The sequence below is a fragment of the Colias philodice genome, chromosome 15 (assembly GCF_061535455.1).
Source record: "Colias philodice isolate Cphi_HAF_F1 chromosome 15, ilColPhil1 Martin Lab GWU primary, whole genome shotgun sequence".
NCBI lineage: Eukaryota > Metazoa > Arthropoda > Insecta > Lepidoptera > Pieridae > Colias > Colias philodice.
Window position 1 is genome coordinate 11,374,032 of NC_143100.1, and position 25,782 is coordinate 11,399,813.

Below are 25,782 nucleotides of genomic sequence, written 5' to 3' on the forward strand. Positions count from 1 at the left end.
ATGCTTCTCTATTGTACTATTCAACAGACCGTAACATCACATATTATTACTGAAAATCTACGTGAATAGCAAAATTACTATGCCACAAAAGTGCATTGTCATATGACATATCCCTATATTACTGTATTAATTGACTGTTAAACAGTTTATTCGTCTAGACTGGAATGTCTCAATTCCTGACTATCATAAAATAATGCAGTTCTGCTAAATATTCAGGTTTATACTAATGAAGTGATTACGATATTATAAAAATGCTAAGATACGAAAATTAAATAATTTTTAGAAACGTAATTTATTAGAAGTTAATTAATCATTTCAATTATGTAAAAAAATCCTTTTAACAGTAGGTATTCGTAAATTTACGTTTTTGAAGTGAAACTTCTTTATCGGGGTTGGAAAAAAATTTAGTGTAACATTTTTTCGTTACGCGTGACATTTTTCCGTTACGCGCCATCTTTTTCTTATCCCTACCACGCGTGATTCGACGTATTTCTGTAAAGTTGCATATAGTAATTTTTTTTTTAAAAGTAAGGTCATAAAGATGTTTCACTTCTTACGTGTGTACACTAGTACACGCACACATTTTTTTGTTATCAAATATTTTTTCCAGCTATAAATTAAAATGAAAAAACAAACATAAAGTTTAAGTATACCTACTTAAAAAAATTTTATAGGGACCTGTTTGTATAACATTAATCCTAACAACAAAATAGAAAATTTAATTGTAGAAAAACCTGATTCTCGTCAATATTTCCTCTGTTCTACGTTTTAGTGTCATTTTTTAATAATAAAGCTATTTATATGCAGTTTTGACAATACAATGTTCTCATGCATATAAAAAGCCTAACAATAGGCAACTTAGTATCTACTTAGGCGGCATAAAATCTAGGTTCATAACTAATTATAGCTATTTATATCTTTTGTAATCTTAAATATGACAAAAAATTAAAGTTCAAAACCAATTTAATTCACAAGGTTTTTAAATTTAACACTAAAATGTGTAGTGATCTGTTAAAAATATCTCCATTTTGTGATTTTCTAGAGAATCATGTCATTCAGGTACAAATTTAGGCAGACCTAACCACGACCTAACTGTAAATGAAATGTTAAAGTATAAAATAATATTTATAATGCAAGTTTCGACTCTATAATTTTGATTATAATTCACAAACTAAAACAGCGACAAACTGCGCTAAAGATAATATAGAAATGACCAAAAAGTTCACTCTATCACTTTTATGATCCGATGGGAAGGAAAACCGACACAGTCCGTGACAAATGATCAAGACCGACAGTTAAACGTGATTTATTTATTTACCACTACATATAAACTCTGCAGTGCGAAAAAAACAATAAATTTACTGAGGCTTGTTCTATTTATGAAAAAATTGCCCCAGTTTATGAAAAATTACGTTTGATCAATTTTATACAAATGGATGCTGTAGTTTAGCGTTAAATACAGACAATTTTTTGCATTATGGCATGCATAAAAATAAGAGTAAATAGTAATAAGACAATAATGAATTAACAGCACCATTACACTAACTTACACTTAATCTGATCCAGATTTAGAAATATTATCTTGGCGTTATCTTAAGATTTAATGCAGTTGGATTTAAGTGCATTACAAATCCTTAAGATTTTCAACCAAGGTTTTACGTATTTTATGCTCTATATCTTGTCTTTTTATATTTTATCCTAAAATCATTCAGAACACTACTTCATTTCAAAATCACTTATTTTTATTGGTAATGTTTTTCTTATAAGAAAAAAATTGCAAGAAAAATAAAGCATGAGATAGAGTCATTTTTTTAAATGTTGACATTTGACTTTGGCGATTATTAAAATTATTATTTTACCTAACAGCTAAGAAAAGCTACATATTTAGCAAGTTTAAATTTTTTTTATCGAATTTAAATTGATTAATTAGTTAGTATTAAGACTATGAAAATATAATATTTTCGATGCATGATAAAACGAGAAACATATTTTACAGGTAAAATCTATTTATAGACTATTGCAAAAATAATAAAAATAAAATTTAATGGTTTGTAGTGCTTCATACCACATACTTTGTACGAATATAATATTTATGGTCAAGGCAGACTATAAAAATAATGTCTTAACTTACATAACATCGTAAACATTAAAACAATTTTTCATTAAAAACAAAACAACAGAATAGTAGGTATGTCGAAATGAAGCCAATTTACTTAATTTTTTACATTGAAATAGAAGTTTAAAGATGATTTATAAGTATTAATTTGATTTCAAGTTGTTTCTGTTTCCGGTTTCAATATTATTTGTATGATCTATCTAATCGCCAAATTTCTTACAAATTAATCTTTTTAAGCGTTAAAATGCATTTCAAAGCAGTTTTAACGGTTGCCAATCAAAGCTTTTGTGATTAATATTAAATCCAACCAACTACTGAAAAATAATATAAATAAAAAAATAGAGCAATAATTTCCCAAAAATAAAGAGTCTAATTTCATAGTAACAATAATTAGTACTTACTTCTTTACTTAACAATGAGTATTATTGGAAATTTCCAATTAAATTCATTAAAATAACTATTAGTAACATTCAATCAAATACAAAAAAATGCCGCAGGCCGATTCAAAGGCTACCTGACGTCACCAAACGATTCCTAAACCGGTCCATCGACTTTTGTTTTTATCGTGAAAAGTTTACACACGTGCGCGAGCGCAGGCTCTATTATATTGTTTACGTCCGCTGCGAGCGGACATGAACAAAGAAAAATAAAAATAAAATAAAACGATCATAACATAACCTCTAAAAAGTTTACTGTTGACAGTTACAAAATTTTGAATTAGAAATGCTTATGTGAAACAACTTTGATATTGTGAAGTGTATTGGTTTATTTATTTATTCGATATGTTGGGAAAAAATGCGAAACTATTCTTCGGTCTGTCTGTTTGCGCTTTGATTGTTTCTATTGTATTGGCGACATGGGGATTCCCGAAGATCGTCAGTCGGCAGATACAAAAGGTAAGACATTTTTATTTTGACTGTTCAAAAAAATAGTTAGGTATATAAAAAACAAAAAATGAATGTGTGAATATGGTTTGTGTTATATAATTCAATATTTGTGTCATTAAACGAACAATATTAATGTTATTAATAAACGATAATTCAAGGTATTAACCATTACTAGAAACTGAGACCTTTTTATTATCAGACATAGATCGCATCAATACATACATTATGTATCATACTCATAATATAAAAAAATAATCAATTATGTAATACATAATATATATATTACTATACATTCAAGCAACAAAAAATATTTTTAAGATCCAAAGCAAAGGTCGTTTACTATAACCGCAAATAACCAATATCTATATATATACAATTATGTACCTACTAGACAGTGAGTAAGTTTACATGTATGATTAGCACAATTATTTGATGTAAATGTGTTAATCTGAAGATCCTTTTCGTTTATAGAGGTTTATTCCTAAAAAATATATAATAAAGAAAAATATAGGTAGTACATAATATATAGAAAATTATTGCCATTGAACTTAAATGATAAACAGGTATGATTGGAGACATTTAATGTTTGTTTCCTGCTTGATAATAAAACATAATTTTCTTATTGATTAGCATATTAATCAGATAAACAACAACGATGTTTTTTTAATTCCCAGTAATTGATATGGTTAGGGAGCCAGGTGCAAATTTGGTTAACTATTTCCTCTCAAGAGATAATTCGTCAGACGCATGAGAGTATAGTATTATAAAGCCTCGTGAACGTCAGCTGGCGCTCGGTTGGGGGGGTGAGCGGTTGTAGCCTCCCACGCACATAGGAAAAAAAATACATTCATTCATTCATTTCCTCTCAGCTAAAAATTTGTCAAATTGTAGCTAACCCAATATCTCAACGAAAAAAAATAGTCAGCTGGTTACAACATGGTGTATTATACGTCAGCTGGTGTCTCGAACATGAAAGTTAAATTTAAAGAAAAATTTATTTTCCGTTATTTCCTCTCAAACAAAAATTTACCTGATGATAGCTTATATGTAACTGTGGATAAATATACATATATGTCAGCTGGCTGTATCTTGGTGGAAAAACCGTCAGCTGATACGGGAGGCTACAACCGCTCTTCCCCCCAACCGAGCTCCAGCTGACGTTCACGAGGCTTCATAATACTATACTTTGATGCATTTTACTAATTACCGCTTGAGAGGAACTTGGTCATAAAATCTGCTGCTGGCTCCCGGACCAATAGAAATTATTATTAATGACTATGTGTATTTGTCTACCTATTTTTCAATCTATAAATTAAATATTCAAGTATTGGCTATGCTTTTAAATAATATATTGATATTTTTGTTAAGTTCATTATGTATACAATTTCAATAGCATTGAAGTAAAGAATACGATACATAGGTGGTGGCCTTGTTGCTTATATACGATTTGTTCCAGGCAACCCACTGTACCTAGGTAGAAAATATTCACAGATGTTGAAATATTTATAAAAAAAATACTAGCTTTCCGCTCGCGGCTTCGCCTGCTTTGTCAAAAACCTAATAAAATATATACTCAAACCTTCCTCTTGAATCACTCTTATCGATAAAAAAACAGCATCAAAATTCGTTGCGTAGTTTTAAAAATTAAAGCATACATATGGATATCAATAGGGATGTAGAGACTGAAAAAGCGACGTTTTGTACTATCTAGTAATATTAAAAATATAAAATAATAAAATTAAATATTCTCGATGACTGTGTTATTAACATTCATCTAATATTTTAATAATAAGGTTTCTAATTGTCTACATACTTTAATTTATTGAGAACTAGCTGTGCCCTGCGGTTTTACCCGCAGTGCTCCACTCCTGTTGGTCTTAGCGTGATGATAAATAGCCTTCCTCGATAAATGGGTTATCTAATTCCGAAAGAATTTTTCAAATCGGACCAGTAGTTCCTGAGATTAGCGCGTTCAAACAAACAAAAAAACTCTTCAGCTTTATAATATTAGTATAGATGAATCTTTTTTCTTTCAATAAATCATAAATTAAAAATTTATATTTCTAAAGTTAAATTAGTAAATTATTGCGTTATTTATAAGGAGTTTTTTTACATGATAACATACGTAATGTATACTTAAAGAAAATGTGTTCTTTATTGTCTGTTTATGATAAAACAAATCCCATTGAATAAACAGCAACGTTATAATAACCTAGAAATAATCTGATTGACCTCCTTCACGACATGTCACGCTACACCGTTTACCATCTCAGCCTTTTACAAGGTTACAAATACTATTACGATTAATTAAAGCATAATAATTTATCTATTTCCAGGGAAAACTTGATATAGGTACGTACTAATAGTGTGCTATTCTAATATACAGGGTGTCCCAAAAAGTAGTGATGAACGGAAGCTGGGAGGTAGAGGACCTAAAGGGCTATCCGAATCACCCCCATGTATGTTATGCGATTATTCGTATTTTCGGAGTTATGACGTTTTTTTCAATTTTTCACCTATCGCCGAGTACGGTGATATTTTCACTCATGGTGACGTCAATTATTGCGGAAGGTGCTTGATTTTTTTTGTGTGCTAAGCTGAAAGATAGGCCAATTCAGTATGGTAACATTTACTATCGTTAGATCTTTGAATGGAATAAAAAAAAGAATTAAAATGCCAAGAAAGATAAAATTACCCAGTATGTTCTCCACTTCAAGGGCCCGTAAAAAAATAAAATCACATAAAAAAAGTTTTCCATTTGGCTTTTAAAAACTTGCTCTATCTATCAGGTAGCTACCCTGAAAATTTCATTTTATTATTCAGAAGGCTTCAATCGAAAAATTGAAATCTAAATGAGGTAAGTGCAAAAATTGAATTAACATGATGATTAATAAAAACAAATTAAAACCAATAACAAGGTGTTTAATTACCAGAAATTTTATAATGACCCCGCTATTGCTCAGTGCAAGTGCGACATCACCGTAAAAAGTTGTCTTTTAAATGTCTGAATGCCCTTTTATCATTTTTAATGGTTTCTTCTGCTACTATGAATTTCCAGGTTATTTCGTTCAAATTGTGGCAGTCTCTCGTCTTTGTAGTATCCCCACGGAAAAAAATCAATAGGGTTTATGTCCGGGGACCGTCGAGGCCAGGCTAAAGGGCAAAGATACCCTGAAAGATGGATTGGTCGTTGCAGCCTGCGCATGCGCTGGTGACGCCTGCCTTAAAGCCTGGCCTGCACGGTCCCTCGACCTAAACCCCATTGATTTGTTTCAATGGGGATACTAAAAAGACCTCGGCTACTTGAGAGAATGCTACAATTTGGACGAAATAACCCGGAAATTCATAGTAGCAGAAGAAACCATTAAAAATGATAAAAGGGCATTCAGACATTTAAAAGACAACTTTTTACGGTGATGTCGCACTTGCATTGAGCAACAGCGGGGTTATTTTAAAAATTTCTGGTAATTAAACACCTATTTATGGGTTTTAATTTGGTTTTAATGATCATCATGTTAATAAAATTTTTGCACTTACCACATTTAGATTTCAATTTTTCGATTGAAGCCTTCTGAATAATAAAATGAAATTTTTAGGGTAGCTACCTGATAGATAGAGCGAGTTTTTAAAAGCCAAATGGAAAACTTTTTTTATGTGATTTTATTTTTTTATGGGCCCTTGAAGTTGTGAACATACTGGGTAATTTTATCTTTCTTGGCATTTAATTCTTTTTTTATTCCATTCGAAGATCTAACGATAGTAAATGTTACCATACTGAATTGGCCTATCTTTCAGCTTACCACACAAAAAAAAATCAAGCATCTAGCGCAATAAGTCACGTCACCATAAATAAAAATCTCATCGTACTCAGCGATAGATGAAAAATTGAAAAAAATGTCATAACTCCGAAAATACGAAAAATCGCATAACATACATGGGGGTGATTCGGATAGCTCTCTAGGTCCTCTACCTCCCAGCTTCCGTTCATCACTACTTTTTGGGACACCCTGTATAAAATTAGCACCTCCAAACATAAATAACGCTAACAAATATATTAACAAATAACATCATGGTTCTGTGTGACTTGTGAATTAAAGACAAATAATTATTATTTACTTGTATTTACTTAAGTTTTTTATCATTAACAATTTTTTTTATGAAAATTACCTAATCGTTTTAACGTGAGAAGGAACTAACATACAGTTTCAAATTGGTGTTTATCAAAATATTGTTTTGTATAGTCTTTGATCTCATCATTAATTATAAAATACCTTGTTATTTAGATTTCTATGTAAAATACCAATCTTTAATGTGCTAATAACAGGCCGGATATTTATAAATCAGCATTTACAATCGAAAACTAATTGTAGGTACATTAACATACTGTCTGTTTCCAATTATGTCATGCGAACTGTCGCGTTTACAATTATTTCCTTTTACGATAGTGTAATAATCTGTAGTAGAGTGCGTTTCACGAAAGAGTTCCCCTGCCGTTATGTTGGCATACCTGACTGTCAAAAACGAAAATTTTTTTTTTAATCAAAAATGACAGAGAAAATATTCTCCTTTCTTCCTAGCCTTATCCCGTATCTTAGGGGGTCGGCTGCCTAGAAAGGAGAATATTTTCTCTGTCATTTTTTATTAAAAAAAATATTTTCGTTTTTGACAGTCAGGTAAGCCAACATAACGGCGGGGGAACTCTTTCGTGAAACGCACTCTACTATGTAACTGATAACGTCAAACATGAAATTAGGGCTGTTATCCGCCTACATTTCCCTGTAATAGTGCCGTCATCTATCTAGATTTCCCCTGAACGGTTTCCAGGACAAATCTTAATTTAGGTAGAGCATCTAGAGGCCAGAAAATTTATAGGTTTTATAAACTATAACTGTAGGTTTTAGGTTTTCTATAGGAAAATAAATTAAAGAGTTTATAAATATTCGTGAAAAATAAACAATGAAAATTTAAATTATTTTCTACTACAAAATTTTTAAATTAATTACGATATGAATCTAATATACCATTGTCACATTTACATAGCTTCGTGTTTAGCACAAAATATTATAATGGGGAAAACCTTTTAATGTAATTAATATATTCAAGCAAAACTTCAGCTTGATTATGGATTATTACAAATTATTTGTCTTTATGTTAATAAATAAATAAATATTAAAGGACATTACATAATTTATTTAACACATTACATTAAAGGACTGTGCTTTTACCATAATACTTTTTATTAGCCAAAAATAATCTCGTTTTAGCTATACCAAATAGTCATTGTTTCATCAAGATCCATTTAGACCAAACAAACATAGACCTAGAGCTAGAGCAAGAGACATTCTTTCGGTATCTTTTAGTGTGAACGAAATCTCGTATTCAGTATTAGAATATTGCATAGAACCTTTTTGAACGCACTAAGATCAACGAAAGAATGCTCTACGCCTGTTTACACTACAAGAATCTACCTCAACCGCTGACCGATTTGGATGAAATTTGGTACAGTGCTAGTTTGAGACCTTGGGATTTTAACCGGAAAATGTCACAGGATCGATTTTAACTACGCATGTTTTACATGGACGACGCAGACGAAGCCGCAGGCAGAAAGCTAGTAACTTAATAACTTTTTATACTTATGCATATTTCGATTCAATTCACAGAATAATAACATAAATGTTGCAATAATTAATCAAACAATTTATAGTAATGACGACTGAGTTAAACTTAAAACACCTGTATCAATTACCATGGAAAATTATAATTATTGTTCGATGTACATCAGTAATACGGACACGACTGAATATAAATAATAATTATTTATTTATTAGAAATACTAAACTGAAAACAGATTATCTCAAATAAAGGAGTTTCTTAGAAAATGTTAACATGAAAATGATAAGAGTATTCTAAGCTCTATACAATTAATTTTAATATATACTTAAGTATGTTTACTTCTAAATTATATTATAGGCGGTCCTTATTATAAGGCTTTTAATTTTAAATATGTGTAATGACATTTTCTTATAAAAGTATACAGTTAAAACAAGAAGATAGCAAGATTTCGCAAAAAAAACCTTCCTCTTTTAAAGCTTTTATAGAACTAAACAATAATTTTGTAAGTAAGTAAGTATATTTTTAGATTGATTTTATTATTATACAGTTAACATATCATTATCCTACACGTGTAAAACCATATAATTTATGATATTAACTTTACAGAGTAGCTAAAAGTTATGATACATTTTGGGCTAACATCCTGGAATTCCTCAAATACATGAATCTAGTAATATAAATTTAGTACTCAAACAAAACTATTCAACCAATTCGAAGTGCGTCTTTCAAATAAGAGATCCTTTATTTCCGTAATTCATGAGAAGATATATGGGATATTCATATCACCATTGAAATCAATTTGTACTGTTTGCCTTTCCATACAAGCAACTGGACTCAAAGGACCCTTTGATTCCAGTTAGAATTACACATTTCCTGAAACGTAGCAATCTGCCTTTGTTATGTAATATCATGAATATTACATAACAAATAAGACCATGTTATGTAATATCCATGGAATATAGCCCCTAAATTAATTACAAAACAAACGTATTATCATATCATTCTATTGAAAATTAACAATCCTGAATTGGACGAAAGAAAATATATTTATCTGAGCACAAACAGTTAACAGACACACACACACCACAAATTAAATCTTTAAAAATACGCGTAAAAGGGATCCCAATAAGAATTTCTCCGGTGTATACCATAGAGCTGATTTTAATTGACTCTACTAAGCTCTGCATTCTAAGCGGCTCTCCATATTAATTTTAATATATCCTTACTAATTTAAACATCTTCAAACAATTTCTTGTAGCAAAGCAGTGATTTTATGATATAGACTACATTTTATCGCAGTGAAACATCTATTCCAATAGGAATTTTCATCGATCACGCGGCCGAAGCTGCGTATGTAAAGTTTTATTAAATCTTTAATTTAATTCGCTGTTTAATTTTTTGTTTCAGGGCGTACAACTAGATAATTCATCAGAAATGTTCGATAAATGGCGCAAACTGCCGATACCTTTACATTTCAAAGTACATGTCTTCAATGTAACTAATATTGACGACATCATGGCGGGGAGGAAACCCGTGCTGAATGAAGTTGGCCCCTTTGTATATAAGTATGTTCTGATTATTATTAACTTTAGGGATTTATAATTTTCATCTTAGACTTATAAGTAGATACTTCTTTAAATTTCTAAATACAAAAGAACTTCTTTAAAACGAATGGAATGAATATATTTGCGTTTATTTACCTAGCTCCAAGAATACGCTGAATTCAAAAAATTGGACTAAATTAAAGCACTTAGAACAGATTTTACACCCCAAAAGTTTTTTAGTATGGTTGTCTTTATATTATTCTCAGTAACAGAATCAATGAAGTGATTCTATTGATTAGAAATTAAAATTCTAGTGCTTTTCACTGCATTCCAACTTTGAGTTTGAGATTATTCATGAAATGTATTGCAACTTTGCAATTTTGAATTCACATCTGTTACAGTATTTGATATTCTAAGTACCTAAGTAAGAATGCTTTCTGAATTAAGTATATAGATTGACAACATTTAAGGGATTAAGGCAAACTGGTATTGCTCATTTATAATTATAGGCAATGTAAATACCTACTGTCTTACCACAAAAAAACTTTAGACAGGGTTTAACTTTAAGCGCGGGTTCTCTGTATCAGGTTTTGTCGTATTTCTCATAGAAGTGACACCTATACCATACCTATTAAAGTGACAGATGTGTTTTAATTGTTTTGTAGTAAGACCATGACCTAACTTTAAAACCTACCTGTTTTTTAGATACGTGCCTGCCTCCTATTTATGATTATTTTATTTTTACTGACATAAAAGCTATTTGTACACCCACTAATAAATAATAATATTTATATATTGAACGATATAAAAATTATAAAAGCATAGCTTCGTTCATCGTTTTTGCTATTTAGATTTGAACTTTGCGAGTTGAAATTCTAACGCACATTTGCTTATACAAATTATACAGGAGGAATTTTTAAATAATATTATTATGTTTAAATAGTTTCTTACTATTTAGTTATTTACTCACTATTATCACTATTTAATTACTTAGGTATACAAAATTTGTTAAACGTATTTGTCTTATAATTTAATTGTCCCATGGCAAGCGGAAAATAAGGAAATAAGACAATGGGATAAAAACACTGCGAAACACATTAAAACTACAGCATTGTATTCAAATGCTATTCAATTATTTCTCACATTTTTATAAACAGCGTTAATGAAGGGTAATAGACAACAAATCAATAGATATGCCGGAAGAAATAAAGCCAAAATGCCTAGTTATTTCATAAGTGAGTCAAAGCAAAGAAGGTTCCTAATTGAGTCAGAGGGATGGATAGTTCTGAATATTTTGGCTAATGGAAATCAGAACTGCAATAATTAAGTTTAGCACGTATATACTGCGTGGCACTAATATGACACAACTGATTTAAAGGCCTAATTTCTATTTTTATTGAAAAGTAGATATTGAATCGATTTGTTTTCATTTGTAAGAATAGTAATCATTCGCATTTTATAAGAATGTAAATTTTCATTTAACTGCCATAATAATCTTATATATAAAAATGAATCGCAAAATGTGTTGGTAAGCGCATAACTCGAGAACGGCTGAACCGATTTCGATAATTCTTTTTTTATTATATTCCTTGAAGTACGAAGATGGTTTTCATGTAGAGAAAACGTAAACATGTACCACGGGCGAAGCCGGGGCGGACCGCTAGTTAATAATATATTCTACCTTTGTAGTCTAAGATTTTGCATACCTAGGTACGCTTCGAATCATTTTGCCGTCTGAACCCGGTTTAGATAAAAATTCATACGCTTGATAATTAATATCAATAAAATATTATTTTCAGAGAATATCGAGAACGGACAATACTAGGATATGGGGATAATGATACCATAATATATACTATGAAGAAAACATTTATATACGACAAGGAAGCCTCTGGAGGTCTCAGTGAAGACCAAGAACTTACCGTCGTCAATTATCCTTACATGGTTTGTACATTTTCATCACTAAAACATTATTTCTTAGATGTTTACTCTTTCTTCTTTTCTTTCCTTACCTCATCATCATCATCATCATCAGCCCATATACGTTCCCACTGCTGCAGCTGGGACACGGGCCTCCTATGAGGATACAGGCCATAATCCACCACACTGGCCAAGTGCGTGTTGGCGGATGACACGTCATGTCGTCGAACTTTTTTTAGGGTTCCGTAGCCAAAATGGCAAAAACGGAACCCTTATAGTTTCGTCATGTCCGTCTGTCCGTCTGTCCGTCTGTCCGTCTGTCACAGCCGATTTACTCGGAAACTATAAGTACTACAGTGATGAAATTTGATGGGAATATGTGTTGTATGAACCGCTACAAAAATATGACACTAAATAGTAAAAAAAAGAATTGGGGGTGGGGCCCCCCATACATGTAACTGAGGGATGAAATTTTTTTTTTCGATGTACATACCCGTGTGGGGTATCAATGGAAAGGTCTTTTAAAATGATATAAAGTTTTCTAAAAAACATTTTTCTTAAAGTGAACGGTTTTTGAGATATCAGCTCTCAAAGTCGTAAAAAGTATGTCCCCCCCCCTCTATTTTTATAACTACGGGGTATAAAATTCTAAAAAAAATAGAGGTGATGCATGCTAATTAACTCTTTCAACGATTTTTGGTTTGATCAAAGTATCTCTTATAGTTTTTGAGATAGGTTGATTTAACTGTAATTTATTATATTTGCTGCTACGGAACCCTTTGTGCGCGAGCCCGACTCGCACTTGGCCGGTTTTTTAATTCTTCGACATGTCGGTTTCCTCACGATGTTTTCCTTCACCGTTCGAGCAGTGGTGATGTTACAACATGCGCAGATAAATTTAATAATCAATTTCTTTCCTTACTCTACTCTTTAATTCCTGCACACTGTATCCTATCTTCATCGAGTTGTTTGGTAGAACTCGCTCATGAGCGATAAAGCCGCTCTTTATACATATCTCTATGATTAGCTATGTCAACCATGTAACAAACTATAGGTATTTCTATGTATGTACAATAAAGAGTACCTATTCATTTCAATTTTTACACGCCATTGTTTTCCTTATTACATATTTTGTAGTACTTATATTTAAAAATATGTAAATTAGTCTAAATATATTCCACTATATTATTCATTGAGGAAACAATAATACAGTGAGTAATTCTTTATTTGTAGCGTTGGTCAGTAACTGTAGTAGAATGAATGGAAGAAGAAAAAATCGTACATGCAAATCCCACGTTTTTAATCTTATCTGATCTTTATGCTTGAATATTGCAGAAAATTCTTAAACTTTACATAATTGCGGATTTTTCCATTGATTAATTGCCAAGTTTTGGTGCAAAAATAACTAATAGCTTGCATGTTTAATACTTAAGTAATTAGTAGTAGTTGTTGTTTTTTAATTAGTAAGTTGTTTTAAATTTAAACTACCAGTTCCCAGATTTTATTACACATTTACTACGCTAGGTAGAGCAAGAACTCTACCTAGTGTAGTGTGGTAAGAACCACAATATGAAATAAGTATTATTTTAGTAGATATATTAGAGAGATAGATAGCTGTCTCTACAAAATAACCCCGAACGAATACTTCAGATAAATAATTAATTAAAATGAATCCTATAACACATCCTGTACTTATTTATAACTAGGCAAATTACCAGTAATTAAAATCAAAAAACATTGTTGTCATGTGTAGGTATTCTTAATTGTATTCTCGTAATATACCCGCAGTTCCCACATTAACATGGATAATGGCGGCTTATGTCTTAATTGTAATGTGCAAATAATTTTTAATAACCGTACGTAGTCATGGCAACCGCTAATGCTCAAATTAATTATTTAGGTGTTTACTTATCTATCTTAATTTAGATTTTAGACATTCACTTTAGCTGTGTATATTAAGCTCATGTTATACATGTATTCATTATGTATACTAATTTATCCCAATTTGACTATAGAAATATATCCATTGAGTTGCTCTTTTATCCTGAAATATAATGAAACAAATAATAAAAGCGTTTTCCCAATTATGAAGTACCTATGTGTGATCGCAAAAAAATAATTTGAATGGTACTCAATTACGCAAATACTCAATGTTTTTGTTGTTTCAATCAATTGATTTAAAAAAAAAGTTTCCTATATCATGTTTTACAACACAGACAGTTTTAATAATAGCCTGACTAATTTTTTTCACATTTCAGAATGCAATACTAACAGCGCACGACTTAATGCCAGGAATCATCGGTCTCTTAAACACAGCGATGGGTGCATTTTTCTCCAGTGAGGAGGTCCCTTTCGTCACGGTCAAAGCTAAGGACCTATTCTTTGATGGAATCTACCTGAATTGTGCTTTGAACCAATCTGCTTTAGGTAAGACACTTAATATATTTATTTAATAACAATTTTAAAGTGTGAATGTGTGTATGTTGATACGTGATTGATGACTTCGTCACAGACTTCGTCACTTCGGTCGTAGGTCTCAATGCAGAAATTTTGGTAGACAGATAAATTGGGCAACCAAAGTCTCTACTATTTTTTTTTACCGTTTGAAGACGCGACGTCCGTCTTATCATTTTTGTCACTATGGTCTTATGAATAAATTAGTAATATAACTGATATTTTAATCTTTTATTCAACTATTAATAACGTTCCTAACCACTACTGTAGGTTGTGATAATAAATGAAAAATCGAAACCAAAATAAAACCTTTAACTGGCGTATGTTTTTAAAATAACTCATTCATATAAATGAATTTTTGATTTTTTTTTTGGCCTAAAAATACATTAAATAAACAGTCTCGTGCATTGATACTGACGATAATGAAAGAACATGTAATTTCCGCTGCGGCCTACGCAAATTCACTAGAAAAGTAATGGAATTTTGATTAAAGATATTCAATTGTTAAAAATATTATTTTCATTTTTCTCAGAATTGAAAAGTTTCTCTACGCAGGAGAGTTTTAAATATTTGATATTACGTATAATGAACCGTGGGCGTATGCGTGTGTGCGTGGGTGTAGGTGTGCGAATGTGTGGGTGCTCACGATAATGTACTCATGCTAATACGGCTGCATACTGCTTCTATTATGCTAAAGCAAAATTAAACCCATTAGTATCCCGGCTAACACCCACGAACGTTTTATAATGTGTTCGGATCCCAGATAATCTCTCTTTCATAAAAGCATACGACATACAGATATAATATATTTAAGTAGTAAGTAAATATGAGCAAATTATAAGTTATTTTAAGAGTAATATCTTAAAAGTTAGCATAAACAAAGCTAGAACCATTTTTAATAAACGACATGCAGTAAAATGTTTATATTCTCCACGACGATAAAACCCGTGGTGCATATCAAATAGTGGGAGTGATTGAGATGTGCTTTTAATGGCTTCCCTGCGCAGAATGCATGTTATGTTAATAAAATTATATGCTAGCTCTCCGCATGTGGCTACGCCTGTGTAGTCAAAGGAAACGAGATATTTCACTGTACTAGTTTAGTTATTATATTATCTGTGGCCACGGTAAATAAGCCATATTGTCCACACTGACCGAGCTGCTTCGCGATGCTGTTCGCTCTGCGGACCGTTTTACTAGACTCCTCTCGAGATATAATAGAAAGTAATATTATTGTAATTGCTCTGTTTCGACGTGAAAGAGAAACAAACAAACAAACACACTCTCGTATTTTTTATTTTATAGTATTAGACTTCTAGATCAAATAGGTACTTACAACAATAGTCTATGGCACCTACTCGGGAAATACGTGATAAATTTGGTAAAGATGACCTTTCTTATGATAATCAAATTTTTAAGAGCGATAGAGTACTTTTTGAGTTTATTCATTGGTATGGTACCTAGGACGTTGTTGGATATCACACTCGAAATTGGAAAGGTATTCGTTTTGTTTTATTTACTGACTCGTAATTTAGGACAGAGTAGCTCTATTGTTAAGTAATTTAATTACAAAGTTAGTTTCGAGACTAGACGAGCAAATTTTTTCATTTCCAGCGTTAGGTACATTGTTACGAAACAAGTATGTTCTGGAACTAAAAAGATTTAACATTTTCCATGTACCACTTGAGGTGATTTAGGCCTAAACTCTGATATTGAATAAAATAATAAAATAAATTATATTTATCTACTAGTGGTCCGCCCCGGCTTCGCCCGTGGTACATATTTCGCAATAAAAGGTAGCCTATGTCCTTTCTCGGGTATCAAAATATCTCCATACCAAATTTCATGCAAATTGGTGCAGTAGTTTAGGCGTGATTGAGTAACAGACAGAGTTACTTTCGCATTTATAATATTAGTATGGATGTCATAAATGCTTTCGGTTTTCGATGGCGATACGAATATTTGACGACAGCACATCTTTTTATCCTTTCCAAATTTAATGATTATTTATAAATTAACAATATATTATTTTATTTCAGCTTTAATTTGTGGAAAGATAAAAGCAGACACACCTCCCGTGATGCGACCGTCTGAAGACAAAAATGGATTTTATTTCTCTTTGTTCAACCATGTAAGTATTATAATATGTTTATTTACATACACTCTACATCTGATAATGTTGGTTTATTTCCGATATCATATTATAATGGGGCTTTCGACGCCAAATAGGTACCTTTATCTGAATGTTAAATTACGTTTTATTTAACACTAGCTTCCGCCCACGACTTTGTACGTGCATCCCCGTTTTCCCCTTTCCCGCTAGAATTTCGGGAAATCCTTTCTTAGCGGATGCCTACGTCCTAACATCTACCTGCATGCCAAATTTCAGCCCAGTGGTTTGGGCTGTGCGTTGATAGATCACTATATCAGTCACCTTTGAGTTTTATATATATAGATATTGCTATTTATTTCTTATTAGGTACGATTTTTGAAGTGAAACATCTTGAGGCGTATTGAGAGTAAACTTTCAAGGTCGCGTCATGGCAATACCGTCACATCATTTAATAAGGCGACGATTTTGGTATATTTCAATCTTGCCAAAGAAGTTGCACTTCCAACACGTGTCGGCGCACACGCTCTTTTTATGATAGAGTTGTTATCTAGTATCTAGTTGATTGTTTTAGAAAACCTTTAAATAAACCTCGAAAATAAATCCAATACGTTTTAAAGATCCAAGAGTGCAGTAACAAATATATTTTAGTTTAATGATTTTCAGAAGATTTTCATAGGATATAAAATACGCTATGTGACGAAAATAATAATGAAACTTTTCATTCATTTAAAGCGAAATGAATCCCTTTTCTAATCCAATAAAAAAGTTGAGTCATTGAACAAAATTATAACTTGGAATGGTGACGTGCCACTTTTTTTACCTTTTTACGACACCAAATATCTTTCAATAAAAATAACCGTCGTCTTTTTATTCTGTTATTTTTTATTGGAAGATATCTGGTGTCTTCTTTAGAGATGTTTTAAAAGAAATAAAAAAAAAATAAAATAGTATTGTACCTAATGGTAGATACGTCTGTCCGCTATACTATCAAAATATGATTTAAAGACTTGATTATTTCATGTCCTCCTTGGAGATTTTACCTAACACCAATCGGATATAGTACCTCCAAGTTTGAATACATTCCTACTGATTATGTCCTATCCTCTAATTTATATATTCAATCTTCCAGCTAAACAACACAGATCTCGGTCCATACAGCATGATTCGAGGAACAGAGAACATTCGAGATCTTGGTAGAATCGTCGCTTATAAGAACCAAACCATCATGGCGGAATGGAAAGACCCATATTGTGGCATGATCAACGGCTCTGATGGTTCCATCTACCCGCCGGTAGATGGCGATGATATTCCCGACAAGCTGTATACCTTTGAAGCTGAGATTTGCAGGTACATAAAATTGTAGGGTAGATTGAAAAATGTTTTTAAACTTGGAAGAGATTATAATATTAGGTACATAAGTATAATAAGTTATAAAATACGTGAATTAATTAAGTTAACATTAGTAAACAATATAGCAGTGATAATTATTATTATTGAATAAGACTTTATTTTGTACATCATACAGACAATACAGATAAGGTTTTAAAAATAATCTTTACGTGTATTGAAAACATTCATATTTACATTCAACTAATTACTGGATAGTGTTCGTTACTTTTAGTTAAAACGACTACTCAAATTTGAGCGATAACATAAGTACCTACCTAAATAATATATAACCGCGTTTATTCATAACCCTTGGAAGAAAACCTCATCTTGTTTTCGTTTAAGATTCCATGCATTTACCTTCAAAGTCCCGGATTAATCCCTTCCTCACCCCAAAGGAATAATTTCAGAACGAAATTCCTTCATCGTGATGATATAGGTATTTATTTTGCAAAGTAACGAATACGGTATATGTTATGGAAAAACATATTGTTTGCGTATGTTTGCGTATTCCGTGGAACGTTTATATTTAAGTTTTAAAGGTAAAACTTTTTGGATATATTTCATTCGCTCACATGTTAAAGTTTACATTTCATATATTTTAGGTTCAAATATGTTGGGAAAAGCAATACGTGTGCATAAATTGAACTGTAGTATAGAACAATTTCTAATCTCTATCTGTTTAATACAAGTAGGTACAAGTTAATATTTAAAAAAGGAAACTGACTAAATTATGGACTATTATAAATTTGATAATTCATAAACTTAAAATTTTACATCACAATCTTTTAAAAAGTAGGGTAAGTAACTACTGAAAAAGTTTTTGTTTGAAACTCGTTTTATAGCTAAGTCTAAAAAATTCTTTCCGACTACCGAAAAGGCTTAAATAAATATGAATTTTGAATTAAAACTGAAAGAATGATACTGAATAGAACAATTAAGTCACATAGAATGGAATGGCTATTAACAAATCGGTAAGAGCCTTCGGGCTATTTTAAATTAAATTAATTTCACATTTAGAGCGTTTTTAGAATTGGCGCATTGTTCCGTTAATTATTTTTATCGAATTCTAGCCATTTATTCTGTACTAGTAGATGTGTTTTAAAACATTTCCTAATCCATACTAATATTATAAATGCGAAAGTAACTCTGTCTGTCTGTTACTCAATCACGCCTTAACTACTGAACCAATTTGCATGAAATTTGGTATAGAGATATTTTGATACCCGAGAAAGGACATAGGCCACTTTTTATTGCGAAATATGTACAATAATATTATGTAGTAGTTAATAATATCAAATCTTTTTTATTTCTTACTTTTCCGTTTTTGAAGTTGGTTGTTTTTAACGCAGTTATTTTTATTTAATACTTTTTAGTGTATTTTTCAACACGAATCAAACGAGCCCAAACTCGATAAAGTTGAGTCAATATATTACTGAGTTCCTATGGCCACCTTCCGATTCCATCATCAAATCAGCTTCATGTCATGATAATGTTTCATCGCTATCAAATTTACATACGTATACAAAATTTCAGCTCAATCGGTTACCGGGAAGTGAATCAAAGTTACTTGCTACATATCAACTTAGTCATCGAGTACAGACATAAATGCTCATAAAATAAAAACTACTGAGCATATCCGAAAAAAAAATTTATGGGACCAATTCGACACCATCCCGCATCGAACAAAAAAAGAATCACGTAAATCGGTTCAGAAACCTCGGAGTAATCGGTGTACATACATAAAAAATAAAATATACCGGCCGAATTGATAACCGCATAAAATCGCATGGAGAGCTTAATTTTCATTAAAGGCTCTAATCGCACGGAAAGCTAAATTTTCACAAAAAAGCTCTAATCGCACGGAGAGCTTAATTTTCACAAAAAACTCTCATCGCACGGAGAGCTTAATTTTCACAAAAAGCTTTAATCGCACGGAAAGCTTAATTTTCACAAAAAGCTCTAATCGCACGGAAAGCTTAATTTTCACAAAAAGCTCTAATCGCACGGAGTGCTTAATTTTCACAAAAAAGCTCTAATCGCATGAGAGCTTAATTTTCATAAAAAGCTCTAATCGCACGGAAAGCTTTATATTCACAAAAAGCTCTATTCGCACGGAAAGCTTAATTTTCACAAAAAAGCTCTAATCGCATGGAGAGCTTAATTTACACAAAAAGCTCTAATCACACGGAAAGCTTAATTTTCACAAGAAGCTCTAATCACACAGAGAGATTAATTTTCACAAGAAGCTCTAATCACACGGAGAGCTTAATTTTCATAAAAAGCTCTAATCGCACGGAAAGCTTAATATTCACTAAAAACTAATCGCATGGAGAACTTAAATTTCACTTAAGGCTCTAATCGCACGGAGCTTAATTTTCACAAAAAGCTCTAATCGCACGGAGAGCTTAATTTTCACAAAAAGCTCTAATCGCATGGAGAGCTTAATTTTCACAAAAAGCTCTAATCGCACGGAGAGCTTAATTTTCACAAAGAGCTCTAATCCCATGGAGAGCTTAATTTTCACAAAAAGCTCTATTCGCACGGAAAGCTTAATTTTCACAAAAAAACTAATCGCACGCAGCTTTATTTTCACAAAAAAAATTTTCTCATTAAGCTCTAATCGCACGGAAAGCTTAATTTCCATAAAAAGCTCTAATCGCACGGAGAGATTAATTTTCACGAAAAGCTCATCGCACGGAGAGCTTAATTTTCACAAAAAGCTCTCATAGCACGGAGAGCTTAATTTTTCCAAAAAACTAATCGCACGGAAAGCTTAATTTTCATAAAAAGCTCTAATCGCACGGAGAGCTTAATTTTCACAAAAAGCTCTAATCGCATGGAGAGCTTAATTTTCACAAAAAGCTCTAATCGCACGGAGAGCTTAATTTTCACAAAAAACTCATCGCACGGAGAGCTTAATTTTCACAAAAAGCTCTCATAGCACGGAGAGCTTAATTTTCACAAAAAATTAATCGCACGGAAAGCTTAATTTTCATAAAAAGCTCTAATCGCACGGAGAGCTTAATTTTCACAAAAAGCTCTAATCGCATGGAGAGCTTAATTTTCACAAAAAGCTCTAATCGCACGGAGAGCTTAATTTTCACAAAAAGCTCTATTCGCACGGAAAGCTTAATTTTCACAAAAAAGCTCTAATCGCACGGAGAGCTTAATTTTCACAAAAAGCTCTAATCGCATGGAGAGCTTAATTTTCACAAAAAGCTCTTATCGCACGGAAAGCTTAATTTTCACAAAAAGCTCTAATCGCACGGAGAGCTTAATTTTCACAAAAAGCTCTAATCGCATGGAGAGTTTAATTTTCACAAAAGCTTTAATCGCAAGGAGAGCTTAATTTTCACAAAAAGCTCTAATCGCATGGAGAGCTTAATTTTCACAAAAAGCTCTAATCGCACGGAGGCTTAATTTTCAAAAAAGCTATATAATAATCGCACGGAGAGCTTAATTTTCATTCATGTAATTTCACTTATTTCGATGACATTTTAATGATTTTGAAATAAAAAATTGCGTATGGCACCTATTTAACAACGAAAAAAACGTCTTGCAATAACACATTTATGTCTGATGGATCTATCTAAAGGCAAAAGATAAAAAATTACGCGTTAATAAATGACTTTAAATTACGGATATTTTCCTGTGCGCACTAATAAACGCAACCACTACCGCCAGCCAGACAGCGCGGACTCTAACCGAAATAGCAAGAGAAACAGTATATCAAAAACCCAACTATACTAAAATGACTTTTTTTAAAACGTTAATAGCTCCCGTACCATAAAAAAGATTTGACATTATTATTTACTACATATTATTTATATGTGCTATTTATTAAAAAGGTTTGATGTCGGTGCACGGGCTTAATACTAAGTGCTTAATGTTCGGCACCAACTTCAAACCTATTTAATAAATAGCACATCCATACTAATATTATAAATGCGAAAGTAACTCTGTCTGTCTGTTACTCAATCACGCCTTAACTACTGAACCAATTTGCATGAAATTTGGTATAGAGATATTTTGATACCCGAGAAAGGACATAGGCCACTTTTTATTGCGAAATATGTACCTACCACGGGCGAAGCGGGGGCGGACTGCTAGTCTATAAATAATATTGAAATGTTACTAACAATTTCAACCTGACATGAAAAATTACAAGAACAACGCTTTATTTTTTACTAATTTTAGTCAGATAAGTACCTTAAAGTTATCAGCTGGTGTACCTACCGTGTAGGCGTAAATAATTTATTTTCATCGTTATCAAGAAAATTGTCCATTAAATATATTTTATCATCACAAAATAATTGAAAATAATGGTTGCCATTATTTCATATTTGTATTTATCTCATCCAATCTAATTTGAGAAAGTGGCCGCGTTTATTAAAATAATTATTTATCCCCAAAAAATAGTTGAATGAAACTTCATTCAACTATGTTTGCGCCAATGGTATGCGCTAGTTTTCTTATATGTACCTATACTTGTATATATAAGAGTACATATAAGAAAACTAGCGCATACATAATATCTAGCGTAATAAAATTAACAAACATTTCCAATTAATTACAAAATCTCTAATTTTCAGATCAGTTTACGCAGCGTATGTTGGTCGCCGAGAAGTGTACAACATGAGCGCGCTATACTACGAAATAGACAAGATGGCGTTTGCCGCCAAAAGCGCTAACCCCGCCAACAAATGTTTCTGTCAAAAGTTAGTTAATTCGTCATAGATACTATAATAAAGTTTTATATATTATCTGTGTCATAGACAGGGAATTTAGTTTAAATACCCATGTCCTTTTCATATACCAAGTCCATGGGTGGACTTTTTTTCGCACGGTACTAAGTAACTTTGGATACCTGCAGCCTGCTGCATAGAAAGAACGCAAAACAAAGATAGAGCAATAACGACGACGAACGACGAAGGACGACGCGGTTGGCGCAGTGGTAAAGTAACTGCCTACTGAGCCGACGGTCCCGGGTTCGATCCCCGGTCAGGGCAAATATTTGTGTGATGAACTCAATTATTTATGCTTGGGTCTGGGTGTTATTATTATATATATAATAGTATAGTACATATATGTATTTATTAAATATTATTATATTTATCGTCGCCTAGTACCCACAACACAAGCCTTAAGTAATTGAGCTTACTGTGGGACTAGGTCGATTTGTGTAATAATGTCCTATAAAATATATATATATATGTCGTGGCCATATCGTAAATTTGCTCATTTCATGATATGATTGGCCATTTCACGAAATGGTCGCATTTCGTGAAATGGCCAATTTAGTTTGGCCACATCATGATGTGGCTTGAGCAGATCAATGATAAGAAATCGTGTCACGATATGGCCAACTAAACGCGCGGTTTTTTCATGAAATGATCAAAATTATTTGATCATATCGTAAAATAGTTACATTAATCATTGGCAGAGGCGCTGCAAGCTCTGTGTTTATGTGATAAGATGGCGGCTGCTGGTGAAAATTTAATTATTCGCAATTAAAAACTTCATAATTCGTTTAATAACAATATGAAGAAAGTCATAGCAAAGAATTTACGACGGTTCGAGTACTATGGAAAATGTGGATATCTTATATGTATCGAAGAAAAAATGCGTCTTAAATAAAATAATTTAAGACGCATTTTTTCTTTTAGGATATATATTTATATATCCTACTATGGTATTATAATTGTTTGGTTTTTAATAAGCGATCCGCTTCTGGCACTCGCCGGCCGCTGCCGCGGCACGCTCGCTTTGCTCGCTAGGCTCGTGCGTTGTTTATCAAAGTCTAACCTAACCTAACCTAACTGTTTTTTATTGCAAAAAAGATTCGCTTCTGGCATTCGCCGCCCGCTGCCGCGGCACTAACTTAAATGACATTAAACAAGTTTTTAGAATATTCTGAATTTTTTTAATATTTTATGGACTCTTTATATTTTATACGATCTGGCTGAATGTGGATGGCCAAATCGTGAAACGTTGACGATTTAACGATCTGATCAAACTATGTTGGCCATTTCATGAAATGCGACCATTTCGTGAAATGATCGATCATATCATGAAATGAGCAAATCTACGATATGGCCACGACATATATATACATATATATATTAGTGCGAATTCTCATATGAAACAGATAGATAATATGGTATGCCCTAGTTCGTTTTTCCTATGCCGAAATAAGATAAATCTTATTTTCATGTTGTAATAATACTGTTAGTTAACTTTAATTAAAAACTATTTACTTACTCATACTCCAAAAATATAATTCACTACCTACCTACCTGCCTATTTTATGCAACGAATAAGTACATGAAACTTTAAATATTTACATGGGTAATGTGATTGTTCATCGTTTCCATGCAATACAGCAATTTATTTATAACTCTGTTTAATCAAACTCAATTATTTGAACGAAAGCTTGTGAAAAAGTTTGGGTTTCTTTTTTAATTAGAGAAATTGATAGCTTTGTAAATATAATTGGGAAAACACGCATAATGGATTACAATGTGTTATTTTTGAACATATTAAAGAAAATGTAGAGTGTAAAATCAATAATTACAATACTATATCGATTGAGTGCGAACTTCGTTGAATTTTAATTTTAAGCTCTAGCATTACAATTCCTATATAAGTAATATTAAAAATTGATTTTTAAATAGGAATTGGAGCAGTAAACACGACGGTTGCCTGATCATGGGTGTGATGAACCTCATGCCATGTAAGGGAGCACCAGCTATATTGTCTTTGCCCCACTTTTATCTTGCGTCTGAAGAACTATTGGACTATTTTGATGGCGGCATCAAACCAGATCATGATAAACATACGAGTTTTGTTTTTATGGACCCTGTAAGTATTTAGAAAGAAATATAATAGAGATGTAGCAAGGCCATTTATGTACAATATAGACATAGAAGAAAATATATATGTTTATACATAGTATATATATATCTGTGAAAATCCTGCGAAGGGAATTACTGCAGGAACAAACAGAACCTAATTTTCAGCTCAAATAACAACGATTTGTTTATTTTGCTTTGTGTTTAAGATTTTTTTAAGAACAACTAGCAATATTTTTAGACGTTTTCTTTATTAGAAATTAAAAGGGAAATATTAAGATTCAGTAATGAAAACATCTGGGCAATTTTTCTATCAGTATTCATTATTTTGACATAACGCGTAAACTTCTTGTCCGTGAGTTCGATAAATCATCTTCATTCTTCATAATAGGTATTTATTTATAAACTAGCTGTGCCCGCGACTTCGTCCGCGTGGAATAGTGACTGCGTAGTAGTTACTAATTAACACACAATTATTTAGTAAACACGTCTTGAAACACGTACTACCATAAACAACTAAATTATAAGTACTTACAGATTATTTTACAGTTAAGAAATAAAATAAATAATAACACAAAATAACTGTTAGTAAAATTTATTACTAAACTGAGCTAAAAAAAACTTAGGTACAAAAGAGTTCAAAATTTCCAGGGTATGGCTATCCTCCCGCTCCCATATCCTTCTACTTTCACAGACTTTCAACTTTTCCCTTTCACCCCTAGTAAATGGCAGAACCGATTTTGATGTAAACCATGTCTAATTGTACCTATATGTACACGTCATATCCTTTCCTTTGGTGCTCCATTTGGATTATTTATCCCCACTATATCACCCCTAAGGTGCCCTATATGTAATAAACAGATGAACCGATTTTGATAAAACATGACTAATTGTA

The 25,782-nt window shown here is 32.0% G+C and overlaps 1 protein-coding gene across 1 annotated transcript in view; it reads left to right on the forward strand.

Annotated features, from left to right (window-relative positions):
• Window positions 1-2,709: 2,709 nt before the first annotated feature.
• LOC149482513 (sensory neuron membrane protein 2-like) overlaps window positions 2,710-25,782 on the forward strand; it is a 29,732-nt gene continuing 6,659 nt past the window's right edge. The window contains exons 1-8 of the mRNA XM_089704336.1: window positions 2,710-3,012; window positions 10,024-10,181; window positions 11,960-12,104; window positions 14,339-14,507; window positions 16,574-16,665; window positions 17,777-17,994; window positions 22,629-22,754; window positions 24,711-24,897. Coding sequence (XP_089560462.1) covers window positions 2,899-3,012; window positions 10,024-10,181; window positions 11,960-12,104; window positions 14,339-14,507; window positions 16,574-16,665; window positions 17,777-17,994; window positions 22,629-22,754; window positions 24,711-24,897 — 1,209 coding nt within the window. The 5' untranslated portion in view covers window positions 2,710-2,898. The remainder of the gene's footprint in view (window positions 3,013-10,023; window positions 10,182-11,959; window positions 12,105-14,338; window positions 14,508-16,573; window positions 16,666-17,776; window positions 17,995-22,628; window positions 22,755-24,710; window positions 24,898-25,782) is intronic.